This window comes from Larus michahellis, chromosome 3 (assembly GCF_964199755.1).
Source record: "Larus michahellis chromosome 3, bLarMic1.1, whole genome shotgun sequence".
Taxonomy (NCBI): domain Eukaryota; kingdom Metazoa; phylum Chordata; class Aves; order Charadriiformes; family Laridae; genus Larus; species Larus michahellis.
This window is the reverse complement of record NC_133898.1, coordinates 129,822,844-129,844,053: the sequence shown is the minus strand read 5'-3', so window position 1 is coordinate 129,844,053 and position 21,210 is coordinate 129,822,844. Positions and strand designations below refer to the sequence as shown.

The 21,210-nt window shown below is 49.4% G+C and overlaps 1 protein-coding gene across 7 annotated transcripts in view; it reads left to right on the top strand.

Moving 5' to 3' along the window:
- The window catches only part of EXTL3 (exostosin like glycosyltransferase 3), a 171,575-nt gene that overhangs the window by 127,126 nt on the left and 23,239 nt on the right, over positions 1-21,210 (top strand). For all 7 annotated transcript variants that reach the window (XM_074582143.1, XM_074582144.1, XM_074582146.1 and 4 more), the window contains one exon: positions 676-3,300. In XM_074582143.1, coding sequence (XP_074438244.1) covers positions 1,153-3,300 — 2,148 coding nt within the window. In that variant the 5' untranslated portion in view covers positions 676-1,152. The remainder of the gene's footprint in view (positions 1-675; positions 3,301-21,210) is intronic.

The window sequence follows — 21,210 nt, the reverse complement described above, 5'->3', positions numbered from 1 at the left end:
CAGCATCTTTGCTTTGAGGCACAGTGTAGACTTTTACAGTTTTGACCAGAAAATCTCTCTTGTGTGCAGCCAGCCGGTGGAGGTAATCGTAACCAACAGGAGTATGTTCCCTTTAAACTTTCTCTTGCAACGAATCAAAATTTCTCGTCAGGAAATGAAAGCAAAACACTTCATCTAAAAATTCCTCATCAGCTCTAGTCACTAGACCAGAACAATAGTGATTACACTCAGTTATGCAGTACAAATTCACAGCCCTGCTGTGGCCCAGGATCACAACATGCCATTCAGAGGTGGGCGGAGAGAGCAGGTGTACAGGAATATCTCCATTTTGTGCGGGAGGAGACAGGGGCTTGCAGATGTTAAGCAGCTTCTGCAGAGTTACACAGCAAGGCAGTGGCAGAGGAAACCAGATCCAGGGCCTGTGATTTCTCTGGTCTGGCCATGGAAGCATGCAACCCTAATGAAAAGCAGAGTGCCCGGAGAAAGCCATGTGTCCGCATCTAATGAATCCCATCGCTTTCTCAGGTTTACTGGTATTAACCCCGGAGGTATTAGACATGTACGAAAGTTGCTGTTTTGCAGAGAGGACAGTTGCTTTTAAAAAATAGCAATGTTTTAGGTCACTAAGGGGTTGTTTTGTTTGCATTGTCTGAATATATGATTGTTCTCTTGTAGGAATGGCAGAGCATCAGCCGCACAGCAGCGATGAGAGAGACTGACATTCGTACAAGTCTCTTCTGGCTCCTTCTCCACAATGGCTGGTGCCTCTGCATATTCATTGGATGGTAATGCAGGATGTCGAGAGCGGCGGTAGAGTTTGGCTTGGTCCCATTGTGTTTTTCTTCTGCCGGTTGAGAGTTTGAATCACCATGACAACACTGTGACACTTCCAGCAACGGTTGCCTGCAGACCAAGGGTAGGCTAGGGGTGGGTGAGAAGGTCAATGATTGAGTCTAACGGGATCAAAAGTTGTGCCTGCAGCAAAACAACTGTAGAAAAGCCGTCGGTACGACATGAAGATGAAATTCCCCTTCTATTGGCTTCTCGTTAAGCAGGCGCAATAACATTTTTTTTCGAGAGACTCGCTATAAAAACTCTTTTGGTTATGGCTACTGATCCAACGTGATTGGGCACGCAGCGACTTTTGAACTCATGACTGGATATACGATGTTGCGGAATGGGGGAGTGGGGAACGGAGGCCAGCCGTGGGTGTTGAGGTGGTCCAGTCGGATCCGGCTCACGTGGCTTAGTTTCACCCTCTTTATTATCCTTGTCTTCTTTCCCCTCATTGCCCACTACTACCTAACCACCATCGATGACGCGGACGATGCCGGCAAGCGCATCTTTGGCCCTCGGACTGGCAACGAGCTGTGCGAGGTAAAGCATGTGCAAGACCTGTGTCGCATCCGCGAGTCGGTCAGCGAGGAGCTGCTCCAGCTGGAGGCCAAGCGGCAGGAGCTCAACAGCGAGATCGCCAAGCTCAACTTGAAGATCGAGGCCTGCAAAAAAAGCATTGAAAATGCCAAGCAGGACCTGCTGCAGCTGAAGAACGTCATCAGCCAGACCGAGCATTCCTACAAAGAGCTGATGGCTCAGAATCAGCCCAAGCTCTCCTTGCCCATCCGGCTCCTGCCAGACAAAGACGATGTGACCTTCCCCTTGCCAAAATCCAACCGGAACTGCAGGCTGCACAACTGCTTTGACTACTCGCGCTGCCCATTGACATCTGGCTTTCCAGTCTATGTCTACAATAGTGACGATTACCCTTTTGGTAGTTCCTTAGACCCTTTAATTAAACAAGCCTTTGAGGCGACTGTCAGAACTAATGTTTATGTTACTGAAAATGCAAATATTGCTTGTGTGTATATAATTTTAGTGGGGGAAATGCAGGAGCCCGTAATGCCAAAACCTACTGAACTAGAGCAACAGTTGCACTCTTTGCCATATTGGAGGACTGATGGACATAACCATCTCATCATCAATTTATCAAGGAAATCGGAAACTCAGAACTTCATTTACAACATCAGCACAGGGCGCGCCATGATTGCCCAGTCCACCTTTTACGATGTGCAGTATCGACCGGGGTTTGATATTGTGGTATCGCCTCTGGTCCACGCTATGTCTGAACCTAACTTCCTAGAAATCCCGCCCCAGGTGCCGGTCAAGCGTAAATATCTGTTTAGTTTCCAGGGGGAGAAGATTGAGTCTCTCAGATCTAGCTTGCAAGAGGTTCGCTCTTTCGAAGAGGAAATAGAAGGCAATGCCCCAGCTGACTACGACGATCGGATCATCACCACCTTGAAGGCTGTTCAGGACAGCAAGTTGGACTTTGTTTTGGTGGAATTCACGTGTAAGAACCAGCCTAAGGCGAGTCTGCCCACTGAGTGGGCTCTGTGTGGAGAAAGGGACGACAGACTAGAGCTACTGAAGCTATCTACTTTTGCACTGATAATCACCCCAGGGGACACCCATTTAGTGATCTCCGCCGGGTGTGCCATGAGACTGTTTGAGGCTCTGGAAGTTGGAGCCATCCCGGTGGTTCTTGGAGAGCAAGTTCAGCTACCCTATAATGATGTGATCCGGTGGAACGAGGCAGCCTTAATCATACCAAAGCCACGTATCACAGAAGTGCACTTTCTTCTGAGAAGCATTTCTGACAACGATCTCCTTGCCATGAGGAGGCAGGGCCGCTTCTTGTGGGAGACCTACTTCTCCACTTCTGACAACGTGTTCAGCACAGTCTTAGCTATCATAAGGACTCGAATCCAAATCCCGGCTGCTCCTATCCGAGAAGAAACTGCCGTGGAGATTCCCCACCGCTCTGGCAAAGCTGCTGGTACAGACCCCAATATGGCAGACAACGGTGACCTGGACTTGGGGCCTGTGGAAACAGAACCACCCTATGCATCTCCCAAATATCTCCGTAATTTCACCCTCACTGCAATGGACATCTACAGGAATTGGAATTCTGCTCCGGGGCCTTTCCACCTCTTCCCCTACACTCCCTTTGACCCTGTTTTACCATCGGAAGCAAAATTTTTGGGGTCCGGGACTGGATTTCGACCAATTGGTGGAGGAGCAGGTGGCTCTGGGAAGGAGTTCCAGGCTGCTTTGGGTGGCAACGTCCCCCGGGAGCAGTTCACAGTAGTGATGTTGACTTACGAGCGGGAGGAAGTGTTGATGAACTCCCTAGAAAGGCTCAATGGTCTCCCGTACTTAAATAAAGTTGTGGTAGTGTGGAACTCTCCCAAGCTTCCCTCTGAGGATCTCTTGTGGCCAGACATTGGCGTCCCAATCATGGTAAGAAAGATGTAGCTACTATTGTCTCGCTTCCTGGTGGGGTTTGTGCATTAAAGTTGCCCGTAGCTCTTCTGTAGCGTGTCAGCTCAGCTTAAGTCATCTAGGACAGCATTCATCTCGCGTGGTCGTAGCTGTCTGTACCTGATCTGGACGCGTTATCAGCGGAGAAATCAGGGAGATTACAGGTATGACTCATCTGACCCATTTTAGGTGTTTGCATGAGAACGCCATGGCTGGTGCTCTAGAAATGCCTGTTTCTCTCCACCGACTTTAGAGGGAGGCCGATGTTCGGAGGCGGACGGCTGCGCTCTGCAGATGTGGGAACTTAGGCGAGATGAATTGCTGTCACGAGAGAGTTCGTTCAGTGACCTTTGGGCTATGAAATACAGGAGGTGTTACGCAGAAGAGCCTAAATTGTAAAAATAGGGGACCTTTAGAGGTGCCAGGTGTTTAGCACTCGTGAAAAAGCAATTGCTTGTATGGAGCCTTAATACGAATCTCGAGGCTTAAAGCTGGAGATTCTTGCTTATTGAAAAGCTTTGCTTGGGCTCCTTAAGCGTCTCACTGTGAGGACAGTTGGCACCTTATAAATACAGAAGCAGTGACTGTTTCTGGACTTTACCAGATAAATCTTTCATAAAAACAAGAGAGGGACCCACACTGAAGCCGTGCCTACCGCAAGGGCCTCAAAAGTCGTTTATCCCTTTATATTACAAGGGATGGCAGGGAAGGAAATAGAAGCCAAGGCCAACGTCACCATGAGAGCTTTCATGCTCCAAAGGTTGTAGCTGAGTTTTGCCTAGGTTTGGGTTGATCTCCCCCCACCCAGTCGAAACTGTAGAAGCGACACCTTCAAAGACCGATAACATTCCTTTTCATGCCCAAGCTATCACTTGCAGATTGGCAGTGTTGCTTGGAAGGGGTTAATTCTCCCCAAATTACTACTTATGTATGTATTTATTTTAGGGTTTCTCTGTCATCCCAGCATAACTCTCTGCACTGGCCGTTGTTAACAATCAATAATAAATATGAATCTCCACGTGCCCTCTTAAAGAGCCCGGGCGTAGAGCCACTAACAAGAAGCAACACTGTGTTGTCTGAATCCGGTTGTGTTTAGAGGACAAATGGAAGGATAATGCCTTACAAATTAAGGAAGGGAAAAATAAAAGAGGGAGATGGTACTTAAGTAGGCAAACTGCATGTGGTTTATGTGACAGGACGCTGCTAAGCTTAATAGCAATGTGAGCTTTATGCTTCATGCAAAGAGATTCATTGATTTAATATTTCATTTTATTATTATTGTGATGAATAAATCCTTCTGCTCACACTTAAAAACCCTTATGGTCCAGGGACAATGAGGAGAGAAAATTGCTTGGATAATTGCAAACTAATCTTTCGCATTAGTCCTGTTGAATGCCTGAATTCTGCAAAATCTTCGCATTGTGTCCGCTGAAAAACTGTGTGCTCCTTCAGAGCTGAAGAGGGGGGATTGTTCTCCTCGGAGTTGCTAATGGGTGTTATTTGTGCAAGAAAAATACGTTTCTGTTGATGGACGTTAGTGCCTTTATTTGCTCTGCTCTCATCTGCACATCTATTGTGTTGGAGGCCCACTGGCTTTTTTGGGGACTTCGGCACACACGAGCTGCTGCTGCGTGTCGCCTTCGAGCCGCGCGCTGGGGTTTGGGCGCTGCGGGGGACGTTTGGTACCGCTCGGTTCAAGAGGAGGAAACTGTCTCCTGGGTGTTTTGGGAAGCTGGGTGGTTACACTGTGCTCGTGGCCAAGTGCTGGGGAATGGCTGGAGCACAGCAAGCTCCTGCTGGGGTTCTTTCCAAAGGAGCAGGTTGGTCTGATAGTAGGTATTGCTTTCTTCCCATTTTTCTAAACCCCATTTTTTGAAAGAGCCCTGGCATCCCTCACAGGAGGTTTAACCTTCTGCAGCCTCCAGGCATCCATCCCATCAAAGTGCTTGTTGTCAAGTCCATATCCGGACTGGGTGTTTAAATCACATTGGGAGTCTGTAGTATTCATCTACGCGGATGGTTTAGTGTGGTAATGATATAAAAACGTACCTGGGCTTCATCAGACAGTGACAGATCCTAAGATCCACCATGGAAAAGGGCAACGAGAGCTGGGGGCGCAGGGGTGAGGTTCCGTTTGAGCCTCGACGGCTGACACGTGGGATGTGCTAGCCAGGGGGAGAGGCAGGTGGGTACGTGGGGTTGGCAAGAAACACAAGCCTTGACGACTGCTGATGTCGAAAGAAACTGCAGAGCTGTGAATCTGACTTCCTTGTGAAGAAAAAAGTGTCTTTTGATGGGGAATATCCAATTCTCTCAGATCTTGAAGCGGTGCTGCATCTCTGTGTAACAAATACGTTCCCAGTAACATCGGGGTTCAAAGAACTGCCCTGCGTTCCAGTCCCAAAGCACAGAGCTGTGTGGAGGAAACTTGAGGGGAAGAGAAGCGGACGGGGGCGGATTTGGGTGTCCCCTCCTTGCGATTGAAGTGGGTCCTGGCACCGTCTGACGGCGAGGAGCAGCGCAACGGCAGCACATGTGCGTCAGCATGATCCGTGATCAAAGCACCCGAAGCCAGAAGATTATTGAAGAAAATCATGAGCCTAATGAGGCAAAGCAACGTGTGTAGCATGTCCTGGGCTGAAAGAGCCCTTGGAAGCATAATGTAGTCCTAAGTCCCACCAAGGCGCTGCTGGAGCTCCGCTACACTTAAGTTGCAGGGCTTTGTGCTAGGAGAGTACCCCAAAGGAGAGTCGAGCATCCTTCTTCAGCCTTACTGCATGGGCTGACCTTAGTTCATCGATCGGTTCCTTGAAACTTGGTTTGCAAATTGTGCTGCTTGGTGGTGATTTGGACTTCCAAAGCAGGTTATGTGGTTTCTTTTCCCTGGTGGGCGGGGAGTTAATCAAGAGCCAAGCTTAAAGCTGCGTTGGATCTTTGAATCTTTCATGGGTAATAAGATAAACAGGGCTGCAGAATATATTTGATTTTTTAAAAACTTTTACTTAGATACAGATTTCTTATGATGGCATAATGTACTAAAAAATCAATAGGGTTCCTTAGCAGTACAGGAGTCTCTGATAAAATATTCTGGCCCTGTACTGAGCTTGAAGTGACTAGGTGCAAATATAATTTAATGTTGAGTTGTGTGTGTAGTCATTCAAGGCTGCCCCTGGAGCAGATGTAGGTAGATTACCCTCTAATTTAAAGTGCCTTTGTGCTGGAGTTGAGCTGCAAAAATTGTTCCCATCTCGCGTTAAATAGTATCGCAGCAAAAACCAAAGGTTGTAAGTGAGAAGTCTTGTTTGTGCAAGCTTAAAAACTTGCTTTCTGCAAGTGTTTGTGTTTCTAGCACTGCATTAGGAGAACTTCCTCAGACAGAAGAACCTGGAAAGCATGACCCTACCAGTGCCAACAGTGACATTGCAACCACTGCTTAACTTCTGACTGCCTCCCTGCAGCGTTTACAGTGTTGATGCATCCTTCAAGAGGCCAACCTCATGACGTTCAACCAGGCCAAGCGCAAGGTCCTGCACCTGGGTTGGGGCAATCCCAGGCACAAACACAGGCGGGGCAGAGAATGGATGGAGAGCAGCCCTGAGGAGAAGGACTTGGGGGCTGTGGGTTGATAAGAAACTCAACATGAGCTCGCAACGCGCATTTGCAGCCCAAAAGGCCCACAGTATCCTGGACTACACCAAAAGAAGCGTGGCCAGCAGGGCAAGGGAGGTGATTCAGCCCCTCTGCTATGCTCTGGGGACACCCCATCTGGAGTACTGCGTCCAGCTTTGGAGTCCTCAGCACAAGAAGGGCATGGACCTGTTGGAGTGGGTCCAGAGGAGGCCCCGGAGATGCTGGGAGGGCTGGAGCCCCTCTGCTGGGAGGACAGGCTGAGAGAGCTGGGGGGGTTCAGCCTGGAGAAGAGAAGGCTCCGCAGAGACCTTCCAGCCCCTGCCAGTCCCTCAAGGGGCTCCAGGAAAGCTGGGGAGGGACTCTGGAGCAGGGAGGGGAGCCATAGGATGAGGGGGGATGGTTTTAAACTGAAAGAGGGGCGATTTAGATGAGATATTGTGAAGAAATTCTTTGGTGTGAGGGGGGTGAGCCCCTGGCTCAGGTTGCCCAGAGAAGCTGTGGCTGCCCCATCCCTGGAGGGGTTCAAGGCCAGGTTGGCCGGGGCTTGGAGCAACCTGGGCTGGTGGGAGGTGTCCCTGCCCAGGGCAGGGGGGTGGAACAAGATGATCTTGAAGGTCCCTTCCAACCCAAACCATTCTGTGATTTGTCCTTCAAGATGTCTGTGGCTTCTGTCAAAGTCACAATATACTCAAGGGATTAAAAACTGCCCGCACCACTGATCCCTGCCAGCAGTTAAGCTCCGCTCCCTCGTAGCAAGGGTGAGCGCCCTCCCGTACACGGCTGTGGTCGCTGAAGTCCCCAACATGATCCTCCTGCTGTTTCCATGCTCATGGGGAAGAAAGGGGGAAAGGAGTTTGGATTAAATCTCGGCTCTGCCCAGGTGGAAAGGCAGCCCTAGGGCTTGAGTGAGATGGTCGTACTTGGCTGCTGCTCCCACTCTGCCCCTGCACGCACATTAATCTTGGAAAGATTTCCAGTGGCGGAATAAAGGAGTCATTAAGAAGAAGATCGGGCTTGATCTTGGGATAGAGACTTCCAGCTTCCCCTTTCGGCATCTCCGCGCTCAGGATTTCTAAACAGCGTACAGGCGACGACAGGAGAAACCTCACGCTTTGCTTTGCAATTCCCTGACAGTGTTTTCATCCGCGTGAATAGAAGTGAAGGGAAACAAACGAAACAAAACACTCAGGCAACCACACACCCAGCCCACGCGAATGGTAATAAGATGCACCCAAGAAAATTCAGATCCTGCCGTGCTTTGCCGTGTGCCCCGCACCGATGTGCTGCTGCTTTCTGGTTGCTGTAGGGCACTTGCTTGCAATTCCTCAGCAAACTTGCAGCGTCGAGCCCGGTCCAGATGCTGAATAAACCCCGTACGTGGTTTTAGCGGCTCTTCAAATCCTCCAGAGCTGGGTCGCTGCCTATCTTCCACACCGCTCCGAGCAGGACATGGGTTGGGGCAGGCGGATGGGATTAATTTTCCTGTTCCCGCTCTGGTTTTAATCCTAGGAACCTTGAACAGCCTGAATTACTTGAAGAGAGTTTGTTTTAATATCTTTAATATGTATTTCAGAAGGCTGCCAGTGCTGCGTATGCCCTTGGTTCGGTGGGGCAAGCACGAAGCCCCACGCAGCGAGGTGATTAAGCTGTGGAGCAGCTTGCACTCAAAAACAGCCGCAGATCCTCTAATGCAGCAATTAAATTATCCATTTCCCTTTCAGAAACTTCCTTAAAGCCCCCCAGGAGCTGCAGTCCGAGCCAGGAAAGCAAACCGTGCACTCAGCAGCCTCCCCTTACCTCCTCTCCTACCCGCGTTTCTCACCTTGTGGGTCACCCCCTGGAGACTGGAGACCAGAAAAGGGAAGGCTGAGCTCAGGAGGACCCTAGATTTGGTTGTAATCTCTAGTAAAAAAAATTCTCAGCCTGCTGTAGGCACTCTCTGCCATCTGGCTCCAGCATCTTCGGGTCAGTCTGTCTCTTGCATTGGATAAAGATGCATTTTTAAGACTTTTCCCCCACCTTTCCTTGGTAGCGTAAGGAGAAAGCATCTTGTTTTAAGTAAAGGTTTTGCCAGCCAGAGGGAGGAACCGCTGCTTTCGGGCTGCGAGGGCTTAGTACTGCCTTGCCAGCCCCAGTGATCTCTGCTTGCCAAAGGCCCCAGAGACCCCAGCACCATGAGAAGAAAGTTTGTGGAAGACAAACAGCTTCATGGGGACAAATGCTTCATCTGTTTAAGAGGCGCTTGAAGCTGGAACAGTGATTTGCAAGCACCATTGCCTTCATTTCTCTTTATTTTTTCCTGCCCTGAGCCCTTTGCGGGCAGCTCAGGGTGGCTGCTGACATGACCCATCTCAAACCCATCGCTTTGGGTGTGGGGGCTGAGGGTGGCACCATCTGAGCCTGCTGGGCTGGGTGTGTTGGAGCCAAAGGAAGAGTCAGATTTATCCTCGTTAGCTGATAATTGAGATTTTGTACCTGCCTGAAGTCTGGATATATTGCTGGGGCGGGGGGGGGGGTGAGTTGGATCGGGACTATCCAGTTGTGTTATGGTTTTATTTTGTATTGAGCCAGTGTAACATCTTTCCCACTTTCCCAGTAATGACTGGCTTTCGGTAGGGTTATTTTGGAAGCCCGAGGGCTTTGCATGGGCTGCCGGTGTCACGCGTGGAGCCTTGCCTCTGAACCCAGCTGAGCTGCGGAAGGGCTTCCTTCCCGCGTTTGTGGCTGAGCCTTATTCAGCCCAAAACAGTATTTTCACAACCGGGGCTCGTGCTCTAAGAAATTACAGCCTGAACTTCCAACTCCTCGTTCTCTTCTGCGTGTGCGCGGGTCCGTCGGTGGCAGAGCCGCGGCTGGAAAAGCCCTGCAGCAGTTTGCTTTCTCCTCTTCCTCCGGGGTTAGGTGGTGTGTGCTTGTAGGCATTTTGGAGGAATTTAGCTGGGTTCACTGCCAATGCCAGCTCCTGTGGCTTTCGGCAGTGACTAATCCTTTCCTTCAGCTTTGTTATAGAATAAGGAGCTGGCTTTGATCTCTGCAGCCAGTTCCAGTGGCGTAACGTCCTTTTTTGCTGGCTTGGTGGCCGGCTGAGAAAGCTCATTCAATTTAGCTGCTTGTTTAAAAAGGAATAATCTTTGGAAAATTTTTAATCCGGAAGCATTGCTGCATCTGCAGACCTGGCTGGCTGGCCGCCGTGTCCCTGGAAATGCCACTTGTTAATCAGGAGCAGACCAGGGGGAAATGCCGTCATGACTTTCCTTTCTGTTTGGGCAGCGTCTGTGTAACCGTACTGTGCTGAGCTCGCTGCTGAAGGACGCGTGCCTTAGGTTTGCACGTCCCTTCTGCCAGAAATATTTGAAGGTGCTTTGGTATCTCCATTAAGGAGCATGATGGGGTCCTTACGTGATGCTTCTGGTTAAGAGGAGGAGGAGCAGAAACTGGTCAGGCTGTAACAGGAGGGTGTAGCGTGCCATGGTGGCAGCATGAGCTTCTCTGCTTGTCCTTCAACATCACATTTGGGTTTCTGGTAAGGGCAGAGCCAGCCTTGCAAACTAACAGCTCGCACAGTCACCAGTGACTCGAGCTCACCTGGAGTGGGGTGCGTGATCCAGGGTGAGCTCTTCAAGGGGACTGTGAGTTAAACAGGTGAATAAAACTCCTTCCTGATCACACCACCATTTCAATTGATCCTTTTGGTTCCTGGGAGCTTTGCATAAATACCAGCTCAGGCCCTGACTCAACCAGGTACTTAAAGCACGTGCTTAACCCTTCCTTGGAGATGTGACTCCTGCTTTGCTGGGCCAACTCACCCGCTGAAGTTCCTCGGTGAGTCAGAGCTTTACACTGGGCACTTACTGCTTTTCCCTGCCTTACGCTAGCTTGCAACTCGACGTACAAAACCAGGAGGAACCCAACGTAACTTTCAGGTCCTGGGTTGCACATGGCAGTGGGGAGCTACAGGTTTGCTCCCAGAAGGAACAAATCGGGCTCTGCTTTCCCTGACAAAATGGGCTGAGAAAATCACCCCGTCTCTTAGCACTGAGTCACTTCACACAAGAGATTTGCATCACCCGCCGGTTAAATGGGCCCCATCCAGTGCACCAGCTTTACCGGCAGTGTATCACAGGTTTATGAGTTAAATTTCTCCATGAGAGCAGTTTTATAAGGCAGGGCGATGTTGCGCGGAAATGCGTGCGCTGCTGTCGGGTGCGTAGCACCACCTGCTGCCTGCAGAGCACGATGCTGCTGGAGGGGAGCGTTCCTTCTTCTCAAATCCCCGCAAGTTTTGCCGTCTCCGTATCTATTTTTACCATCGTGTAGCAGAAGAGGAAGGAGCAAATTTGCTGCTTACTTTACCTGCGATGCTAAAATCCAGATGCTTGTCACTGCAGGGCCCGAGCAAAGGTGCAGCGATGCGTGAATGTACGCTGATCATGTAACAAGCAGTGCCGACTTCTTAGGGATTTGCGGTCTGAATATTAACACAAACACCCTTGCGCTACGCCGCCGCTGTTGCCTAAAACCAGCCCTTAATTCTCTCGCATGCCATATGCTGGTCTGTAATAGCTTTTCTGTAGACAAAATGTTGCCGTAGCCTCAGCTCTCTGAATTCCCTTGGCTTAGGATGCAGCTAATGGGGTCGGCGACCAGAAGGAAGGCGTTACTTTGGGGCATCGGAAAGGAAAAACAAGGGCGGGAAGCATCCTGGTACACTACAGTGCACATAATCGGGTGGGTTTTCTCACACATAAAAGCTTGAAGGTGTCATGGGGGCCAATCCCCCGGTGTTGAAGCCTTTGAACATCGACGGGAAAGCCGTCTGTGCATCTTTAAAACGCTCTCCGCTCCGGAGCAGACTCTGTCACAACAGCTAGGGGACAAAAGCGGCACGATAGGACTTGGCACCGAAGTCAGGGCAGCAACAAAATACCACATTGTTTTTCCAGGGCTGGATTCCTGCTGCTTTAAGGGTTTGCACGGTGGCGTGCGTGTGCCTGTTTAAATAACAAGAGAATATGTAGTGTCCCCAAATTATTCCATACGGGGAAACAAGCCTGGGGGGAACTGAGCATGTGGATGTGTTTTCTCTATTTTTTTCCTTCTGTTTTCACCTTCTTTTCATTCTCTGTGACTTCGTTATTGCAGATCTTACTTAGTTCGTATGGCACCGTATATTGACATCCACTTCACTGCAAGCTACGCCCTTCTTCCCATAAAGTCCCGGGTATCTGCGTTTCCTTTCTTCCCATGCTTTTAACTGTCTTGGTGGAGTGGTTTTGCTGTGCAGAATGATTTGATTGTGCATTCTGTACGGGTTGCTTTATTTGTGAAGTGAAGACAGCCTTGTCTCCCAGAGTAGCTATAACTCGATGCGGTACCACAAGAAATGGATGGGCCCCAAGGCACAGGAGAGGAGGAGCGAGCCGTAGTCGCCGAGGCCGTGAATTTGACTTCGGCCTGTGGGTATTAAGTAGATGGGACAAAAGAAAATCTGTGTTGTTAAAGTTTGACGGAATGGGAGGGACATTGGAACATCAAGGAGACAACCGGAATGACATGAGGTTATAAAGGGGAAGGTAACTCTTGGACACAAGGTTAGAGAAAGAGATGAGGAGCAAGAGAGAAGTTTTAATCACTCTGCTTGTTCTTAAGTGGCCGGTGTAGCTCACAGGTGCCTCCCCGAGCTCTGTGAGATTGATCACCAAAGATATTGCAGCTCTCAAATGGAAGATGGTGACTTATTCCCAAGATTACCGGTGGGCTGGCAATGGTGCAGCACAGCAGCCACGATATTATTCACCTCCTGGACAGTCCCTTACCCCTTTTCCCCACGGTACCTGCCTGTATCTGCTGAGGAAGCAGGTGCTGCTTTCCCTTATCTGACTGATGGATGCTTTTTCTTCAATTTTCTTGAAATCAAACTCTGCGGTTAGTGATAAAGTATGACGGGTCTCCCTGCCGTGCTGCGCATACGGAACGCTCCCCTCTCCAAAAAGCAGCTCCTGGCTCTTTCCCGTGCTTCCACAGGAGGAGGCTGGTCTCGCGTGAAAGCGATCGATAAGCAGAAAGGTGACGGAGTAGCTGGGTTCAGAACCAAGGGCTGCAGGTTGTTTTCCCGTTGTCCTGACTGCTGGATCCCTGGAATCGGTACTGTTCAATTATAAGTACCCAGAAAAGATTGGAGAGGGTTTTTTCCTGATGCCATTTTAGAGACCATGGGAAAATTAGGGGTAAAAGCAGTAGTTTTTAAGTCACTTCCATTCATTTAAAGCCTTCAGTTAATGAATGAAAATCTGCGTTAGCCCTACAAAGAAAGGTGAGGAATATTTCCCTTCTGAAACTGGCAGAGAGACCATAAGCAAGGAGCTAAGGGCATCTTGCTAGAGGGAAACTGAGGCACAGAGAACAGAAAACCAACCCTAGTCACTAAAGCATGCGCTTGTACGTCTCCTTATAAGCTCACAGAAATGCTGTTTTCAGCTATTCCCAGACTTACTAGCAGCAGAAAGATGGGAAATCTGGTGACAGCTCTTCTTAGGCTTCCCAGGTAACACTTTCAGATCAAAATGATTTAGCAAAATCTTCAAGTTTCTGAATGCTTGTCTGAATTGAACTCTGAATTTTTTTGGAGGTTTGTGTAGGGAAGGGAAATGTTGTGGTTTTTTTCTTGACATTGAACATTAAAGGCTTCCTGGGCAGGGAGGTTCAGTTTGCAACTTCCATGTGAAGGGATTAATCGTGGCTTTGATCTCCCGAGCTGCCCAGGGCCCTGGCTGGTGGAAACCTGCCTTATCTCTACAGTAAGGGACAGCCCCATCTTTTACTGTGGAAGAAGAGAGCCAACGGAGAACAAGAAGAGCACTTTTCTGTGGAATGTAACAGCTGTAAGCTAGAGAATTCTTTGGAATAAGGCTCTTTTTCCTCTTTCTCTGAATGCAGGTGACAGAGCAAATTGGTTTCAAAACACTGGTAATAATTAGGTTATTTTATTAGAAATTTATAAAAGGAATTGCTGTTAATTATGCCTCATGTATGTGAACTCTGTAATTTCTAACATGTGCTGGTCCTTAATTCCCAACCCATACTGTGGGTTGTGGGAGGTGGTTATTGTAGTCTGTATTCATCCCAGCCACGTGTTTGTCGGTAACGTATTAACTACCTCTTGGTGGAAGCATTTCTTCCCCCTTGATTTTAATTTACTTTTTAATTGACTAGCAGGAGAAGTTTAAATAGGTCTCTTAAGTAGTAAAAATCTCGGGACAAGCCAAGCTTTGAAGAACATGACATTGCCCACCACAAAGGCCATGGCGTGGAGAGCATGGAGATGGTGCTCCCCTGGATGAACGCGGACAGTGGGCTGGTGCGGGACGTGGACCAGGTGAAGAAGGCCAAGGGTTCCAGCAATTGGGGTGCAGCAGCTGAAGCCTATGAGCAAAGGGAGGATCCTCAGAAACCCACCTGGGGCTTGTGTCCTGGTTTGTCGTCACCTGGCCCTGCCACGTCGAGTGAGAAGGCATTTATTGCTTACCGTGCATGTTTGGTGAAACTGCCTTTCCCCTTTCAGGGTAATATCCCGACTCTGTTCTCTGATATTTGACCTGATGGAAATTGCTTTTCTCCGTGGGCTGTACTCATGGAATGATGAGAACAATGAGAGATAAAATGCTGATTAGGGAATCATGGTATGGGCTTGCTAATTCTCTTCTTCTAACATCACATAAAAGAGCTCTGGTCTCTGGATAATGGATTTGAGGACAGACACGCTGGCAGAAAGCTGTCTTCATTTCATCCAGACCCATCAGAACTTTCCTAGTGAGATCTCAGCCTTCTCATCCCGGCGGTCCCCAGAAAGCTTCCAGTCTGGAATAAACCTGGAAGCCAAAAGTGGGTTTGCGTGCCTGAGTGCTCTTCATGCTTGCTGCTCCCAGCCACGTAAGCATTAATAAATTCTCTGTCCTCTTCCCATCAAAAAAATAATCTGCCTGCAAACTTGATGGCGTCTTGGCTCTGCTTATACACCGAGTTTTATATACCAGCTCTTTTAGTAGCTGCTCAGTAAGTTAATAGTCTGACCCCAGTTCCCTCCTCTGTTAGTTGAGATACGATGTTCATTTTCATGCCTTCAGCACCCAGATAGGAATGCCTGCGCTCTGGCTCTTCCAGTATGGAACACAGCAGCTTTTAAATGCGGAACAACATCACCGGGCATCGTTAGGTGTAATATATTCCAAAGAGTGCAACGTACCAATTTTAACAAATTTAAAAGTAATCGTACCTGCTCTGCCAGGAGTTTTGTTTTACTGCTGTAGTGGAAATCCTGCTTGACAGATACAGCGTAGAAAGAGAAGGAACGTGCTGGAGAAGTAATTACACAACAATACTGAGGATTTGCACTGGCGAAAGTCTCTGTTAATTAAAGCAGCTGGGCTATCAGCCAAAGAGCAAAGTGTGGAAAGATAAGCTCACGTAGTAAACAGAAAGAAGATATTTCCAATACTCCCCTGGGATCGCATCCCTTGGGTTTCCAGCGCGTTCTTCTTCCACTGGAGTTGCTCTGCCTCTCTGTTGTGCATTTCTGTATCTCTAAGATGGATGTTGCTGTGTTTCCACCCCTTTGATGCTGATGACCTGGTATTGCACGGCAGCTGATGGCTTGGCAAGAAGAGGATACCTCAAGGGTGCTCCTAAACTGCTGTGCTGACTTTTACATGCTCTCTGTCTTGCAGATGAGATGTGACAGCCACTCTCGGATCCATCCCTCAGCTCTCAGTCCATTTGCTGCCAGACTTCTCAGCGCGGACCAAGGGACTAGCAACATGTCTTTTCCAATGAAATTAGAAGTGCGTGAATTAGCTAGCGGAGTCTGCTCAAGAGTCAAGGGCTGAGTGAGATGTGGGCTTCAATACTTCAGAAGTTTTTGGCTTTTGCTTGTTGTTTTTTTTTAACAAGGTCAGGGCATTGCAGTTTGTGCATCTTTCTTAGGCTCTTGTATGGCTGTTCCAGGCTCCCGTATGGCTCTTCCAAGGAGGACAATGTGCTGAGATTGTACAGAATCACAGACCGGCAGGGGTTGGCAGGGCCCTCTGGAGATCATCCCGTCCAACCCCCGGCCACAGCAGGGTCACCCAGAGCAGGTGGCACAGGAACGCGTCCAGGCGGGGTTGGAATGTCTCCAGAGACGGAGACTCCCCCACCTCTCTGGGCAGCCTGTGCCAGGGCTCTGCCACCCTCACAGCAAAGAAGTTCCTCCTCATGTTTAGGTGGAACTTCCCATGGTCAAGTTTGTGCCCGTTACCCCTTGTCCTGTCCCCGGGCACCACTGAGAAGAGCCTGGCCCCATCCTCTTGACACCCACCCTTTAGATATTGATGAGATCCCCGCTCGGTCTTCTGCCTGGCCCGACGCATCTCCTGACACATCTGCGATGGGAACTGCACCTGCATAGCGCAGCTGGGAGAGTGAGGCAGGGCCTCTGAATATTTGTGCCAAAATAAGATGAGACTTTCCTGGAGGGTTCCTCTGTGGGCTGGTTGGGTTTTTCTTCTTCATCTCTCCAGGCTGTATTACATGGCGTTTCTGTGGTTAGTTCAAGTACAGGAACAGGATAGTCCTGGCCACGGGCTTTTTCCTGGCCTGTTTTCACTCTGCTGCCCTGAATTTCACAAGCTGCTCCGAACACAAACGAGACCGAGTGTCGTGCAGCAGCCCTGGCTGCGAGTATCGCTCCGACCTTGTGCGTCTCTGCCCTGTGCGGTGCGGTGCCAGATTCCCTATGATACCCAAAGCAGATCCAGGAGATAAAGCTCGTTGAGAGCAGCAGCCCCTCTAACCGATGTGCTCTTCAGGCTCTGCCTGCCACCGGGGACAGGCCAGGATGCTGCGAGGATCTGCGGCTCCTCTGCTGGCAGAACCAAACGCCTGCTGACTCCCAGGAGTCCGGGGTGGCTTAAAACTGAAGATGAAAGGTGGGGTCGGTTCCCAGGCTCACTGGCAGTGCGTACGTCTGCTCCTGAGCTGTTAGTATTTACCAGCCTACCTCTAGAAAGTTTTTGCTACCCACGAGCAGTTTGAATCCCACATCCCTGAGCTCCGGGCGCTAATATCCCACCTTGTGAAAAGAGTTAAAAGATGTTCCTGCCCTATTTCTGTCTCTCCGCGTGTTCTCTTCCTCAGCAGAAGGGCTGGTTGGAAATGGCATCTCTGTGTTTTACCTGATGTTAGCAAAATGGCTTTGGTGCAGAAGATGCGAGGCAGGTGTCCCCGTTTCATCAGCCCTCGGCTCTCCCCGAGCACGCTGCCGGATCTCGTCCGGGGAGAGCTCAGGTGTCCGGTCGGATGGAGGCACAGAGCTGGGGAAGGCTCCCTGGAGGTATTTAAGACGGGTGGCGCTTGGCAGCATGGTTCAGTGATGGTTTTTGTCAGAGTTAGGCTGATGGTTGGACTCGATGATATGAAAGGTCCCTTCCAACCTGGGCAATTCTATGATTCAGTTCTAAGGGATGCCGTAGAGATGGGGAGGTCACAGTGGGAAAAACTTCCCCTCGGATTGTATTCTATAGTGCAAATAAAATTTATCAGTGACAGGCATGGAGAGGCTGACATGAGCCTGCTATTTTTTCCCGGTATCAATACAGCGCTGTGCTTCTCCAGCCCCGAGCTTCCAGGTCTCAACCTTGGGTATCCAACCCTGTTGTTTCACCATGTAATTGATGCTGCGCTATATCATACATTCGGTGAAATTTGTCAGTTTTCATGACTTAGGAATATTGCCCTTTCAGATTCTGTTGTATAGGATTGACCTTTGAAAATCCTCTATCAGTTTGTTTCCATCCAAAGATCTTTGAGTTTTAGCAAACATTCATCACCCTAACAGCTGCCCGTCGAGATCGGGGAAGGACAGACGGTGCCGCTTTGTTAGGATGCAGCCACATCGGCTTGGAGCGTGCCGGTGGTGTGAACAGCGTGTTATATCCTCACAAGTCTGGTGAGGAGCGGCTGAGGGAGCTGGGGGTGTTCAGCCTGGAGAAGAGGAGGCTGAGGGGAGACCTTCTGGCTCTCTACAGCTCCCTGAAAGGAGGGGGTAGCCAGGGGGGGTCGGGCTCTTCTCCCAAGGAACAGGCCATGGCACAAGAGGAAACGGCCTCAAGTTGTGCCAGGGGAGGTTTAGGATGGATATTGGGAACAATTTCCTCCTGGAAAGGGTTGTGAAGCATTGGAAGAGGCTGCCCAGGGCAGTGGTGGAGTCGCCATCCCTGGAGGGATTGAAAAGCCGGGCAGACGTGGTGCTGAGGGCCATGGGGTAGTGGTGGGTTTTGTCAGAGTTAGGCTGATGGTTGGACTCGGTGATCTGAAAGGTCCCTTCCAACCCAGGGAATTCTATGATTCTGTGATTCTACCCCAAGCTTTAGAAGAGAAAGCTGTTTCATCCAACAACCTTTTTGCTGTAACAATTACTGCTATAGCAGCCGAGGGCTATTTGGAGAGGAAGAAGAGGCAGAGAGGCTGAAGCTCAGAGTTGAGATGGGCTGCCAGAAACAAGACCTTGAAGGCTGAAAGGGGAAAACGAAGGCTGAGAAAACAGAGAGCTTTTTGAGAACGTCGTTTTGTTGTCAGATGGGAGTTTTGGTGCTGTCGCTAGGGAAGTCTCGGAGGCAGGGTCATTGTCCTTCCTGCAGAGAGCTGGGGGCTGTGCCACCACGTGGCCTCTTGCAAAGAGTTCCTGCAGGAGCCCTGGGCAGCAGGACAAGAGCAAAACCTCCCAGCAGGTAAGGGCCGTACTGCAGGCAACTTCAACACCACCACTTCTAAATTGCAGCAGAAACCCTGCAGACGGGTGGCATAACGTATAGATGTTTCCTGTTTATTTGCCTTTCTTTGTCTTGCAGAAGACAAATAGCTGTGTACATATGCCCCTGCTTGCACCGAATCCGTGCGTGCTCTTGCTACAGACACTCCTACTGCCCGACTTCGTCTCCCCAGCCTTTTTCGGCTCTGGGACCGCTTCTAAGCTGGGCGGAATAATTGCATCTGAATTTCCAGGCATTGAATACCAAGACTGGATTTTCCAGGTGAAAGCAGGTTCGCGACATTCATCTAGCCGCGGCTTGAAAGAGCTTCGATAAGGAAGCACCACGACGTCTGTGAGAACGTCACGCCTTTGGATATTGCTGATTTCATTGCAAAAAAAACCAACCCCACCAAAACCAAAATTGGGGTTATCAGTATCAAAACCTTGAGTGTGAGATCTTCCTTCCCCAAATGGCTTTTTCTTGTTTCACAGCAAAGAGCGATTTGTAAATCTGGCTCCTGATCCCAGCCGCACTAATGGAAGTTGGGTCATGAGCTTTTCTGTCGCCTCATGCTCAGCAGTTTTCCCCCGTGAGCTTCCGTGTAAAGCACAGAGCGGAGTTTCAGAAAGCTGAGAAAGGAGTGGGGTGAAGCAATAGGAGACGAGGTATTCGAAAACCTCAACTGCAAGTGGCAGCGTGTTATCCCAGGGATGTTCTTTGGAGCCAAATAATTAGAAATAATTGTAAAATAAGTCCGATTGGGACAACCAACTCAACGTGCATCTTTAATTGCGCAGCCACTAACAGCAACACGCAGAGAGAATAAAATAAGTGAAAATCTAGATCCCTTGAATGATAAAATAAGCATTCTTCTCCTTTCGTTTCTCTAGAAAGATGTGACAGCTGCACCCGTATGAAAATGAATAAATAATCAGTTTTATTTGTATCGCAAGCTGTTTTCTCATCCCAGAGATGAGCAACCCACTGATAGCAGTCGAGTAGTTTAAAGAGAGACCGAGTGTTTGCACATATTACGTGCGCGGACACGGTATCAATTGAAGGAAAGGATTTCCACTAGTATCTTCCTGTGTGGTTTTGTTCTCAGTGGGGGATAATTTATTCTTGGTTTTATGTTGCATTATTTAATTACTCGTATTTCAAAAATGCATCTGTTTTGCCAATTTATATGCAGTACGCGCTGCCTTTGGATAGCTCTGCGGCTAAATACCCTTCCAGTGAAACTCTTTTCATACCTCTGGAGATGAGCCTTAAAATAGTCTATAAATCCTTTTCATTCAAATGTTGAAAATGCCTTAAATTGGAGGTAGCAAAGCGTGGAAGCCTGGAGTCTAGCTGGGCTGGTGCAGGGCGTAAAGGAGGGGGGTTGTAACTGTTCCGAGGTGAAGAGGAAGCACTGGGGAGGGAGCAGCAGAATAATTAATATAGGAGGAAGGGGATAACGGTAACTTTCCAATCCATCTGCAGAAGGAATGATTAAAGGGAAAACAAGAAGGTGAAAAATTGCCAGGGATGGCAAGGTAGAAACCAGGGATGTTTCATCAGGCGATAGACGACTGAAGAAACCTCCTGCTAAAAGCGTTTCCGAAGAGCTGGTGGACATCAATGATCTGGATGAAGGGATCGAATGCACCCTCAGTAAGTTCGCAGATGACACTAAACTGGGCGGGCGTGTTGATCTGCTTGAGGGTAGGTTGGCTCTGCAGAGGGATCTGGACAGGCTGGACCGATGGGCTGAGACCAATGGTATGAGGTTCAACAAGGCCAAGTGCCGGGTCCTGCACTTGGGTCACAACAACCCCATGCAGCGCTACAGGATTGGGGCAGAGTGGCTCGAAAGCAGCCCGGCAGAAAAGGACTTGGGAGTGTTGGTTGACAGCCGGCTGAATATGAGCCAGCAGTGTGCCCAGGTGGCCAAGAAGGCCAACAGCATCCTAGCCTGTATCAGGAATAGTGTGGTGAGCCGGACTAGGGAAGTGATCATCCCCCTGTACTCGGCACTGGTGAGGCCCCACCTCGAGTGCTGTGTTCAGTTTTGGGCCCCTCGCTACAAGAGGGACATTGAGGTGTTGGAGCGTGTCCAGAGAAGGGCTACAAAGCTGGTGAGGGGCCTGGAGGACAAACCTTATGAGGAACGACTGAGGGAGCTGGGGTTGTTTAGCCTGGAGAAGAGGAGGCTGAGGGGAGACCTTATCACCCTCTACAACTACCTGAAAGGAGATTGTAGAGAGATGGGGGCTGACCTCTTCTCCCTGGTGACAAGTGAGAGGACGAGGGGAAACGGGTTCAAGTTACGTCAGGGGAGGTTTAGATTAGATATTAGGAAACATTTTTTCACTGAAAGGGTTATTAAACATTGGAATAGGCTGCCCAGGGAGGTGGTGGATTCACCATCCCTGGAGGTGTTTAAAAAAAGGGTAGATGGGGCACTGAGGGACACGGTTTAGAAGTGGCT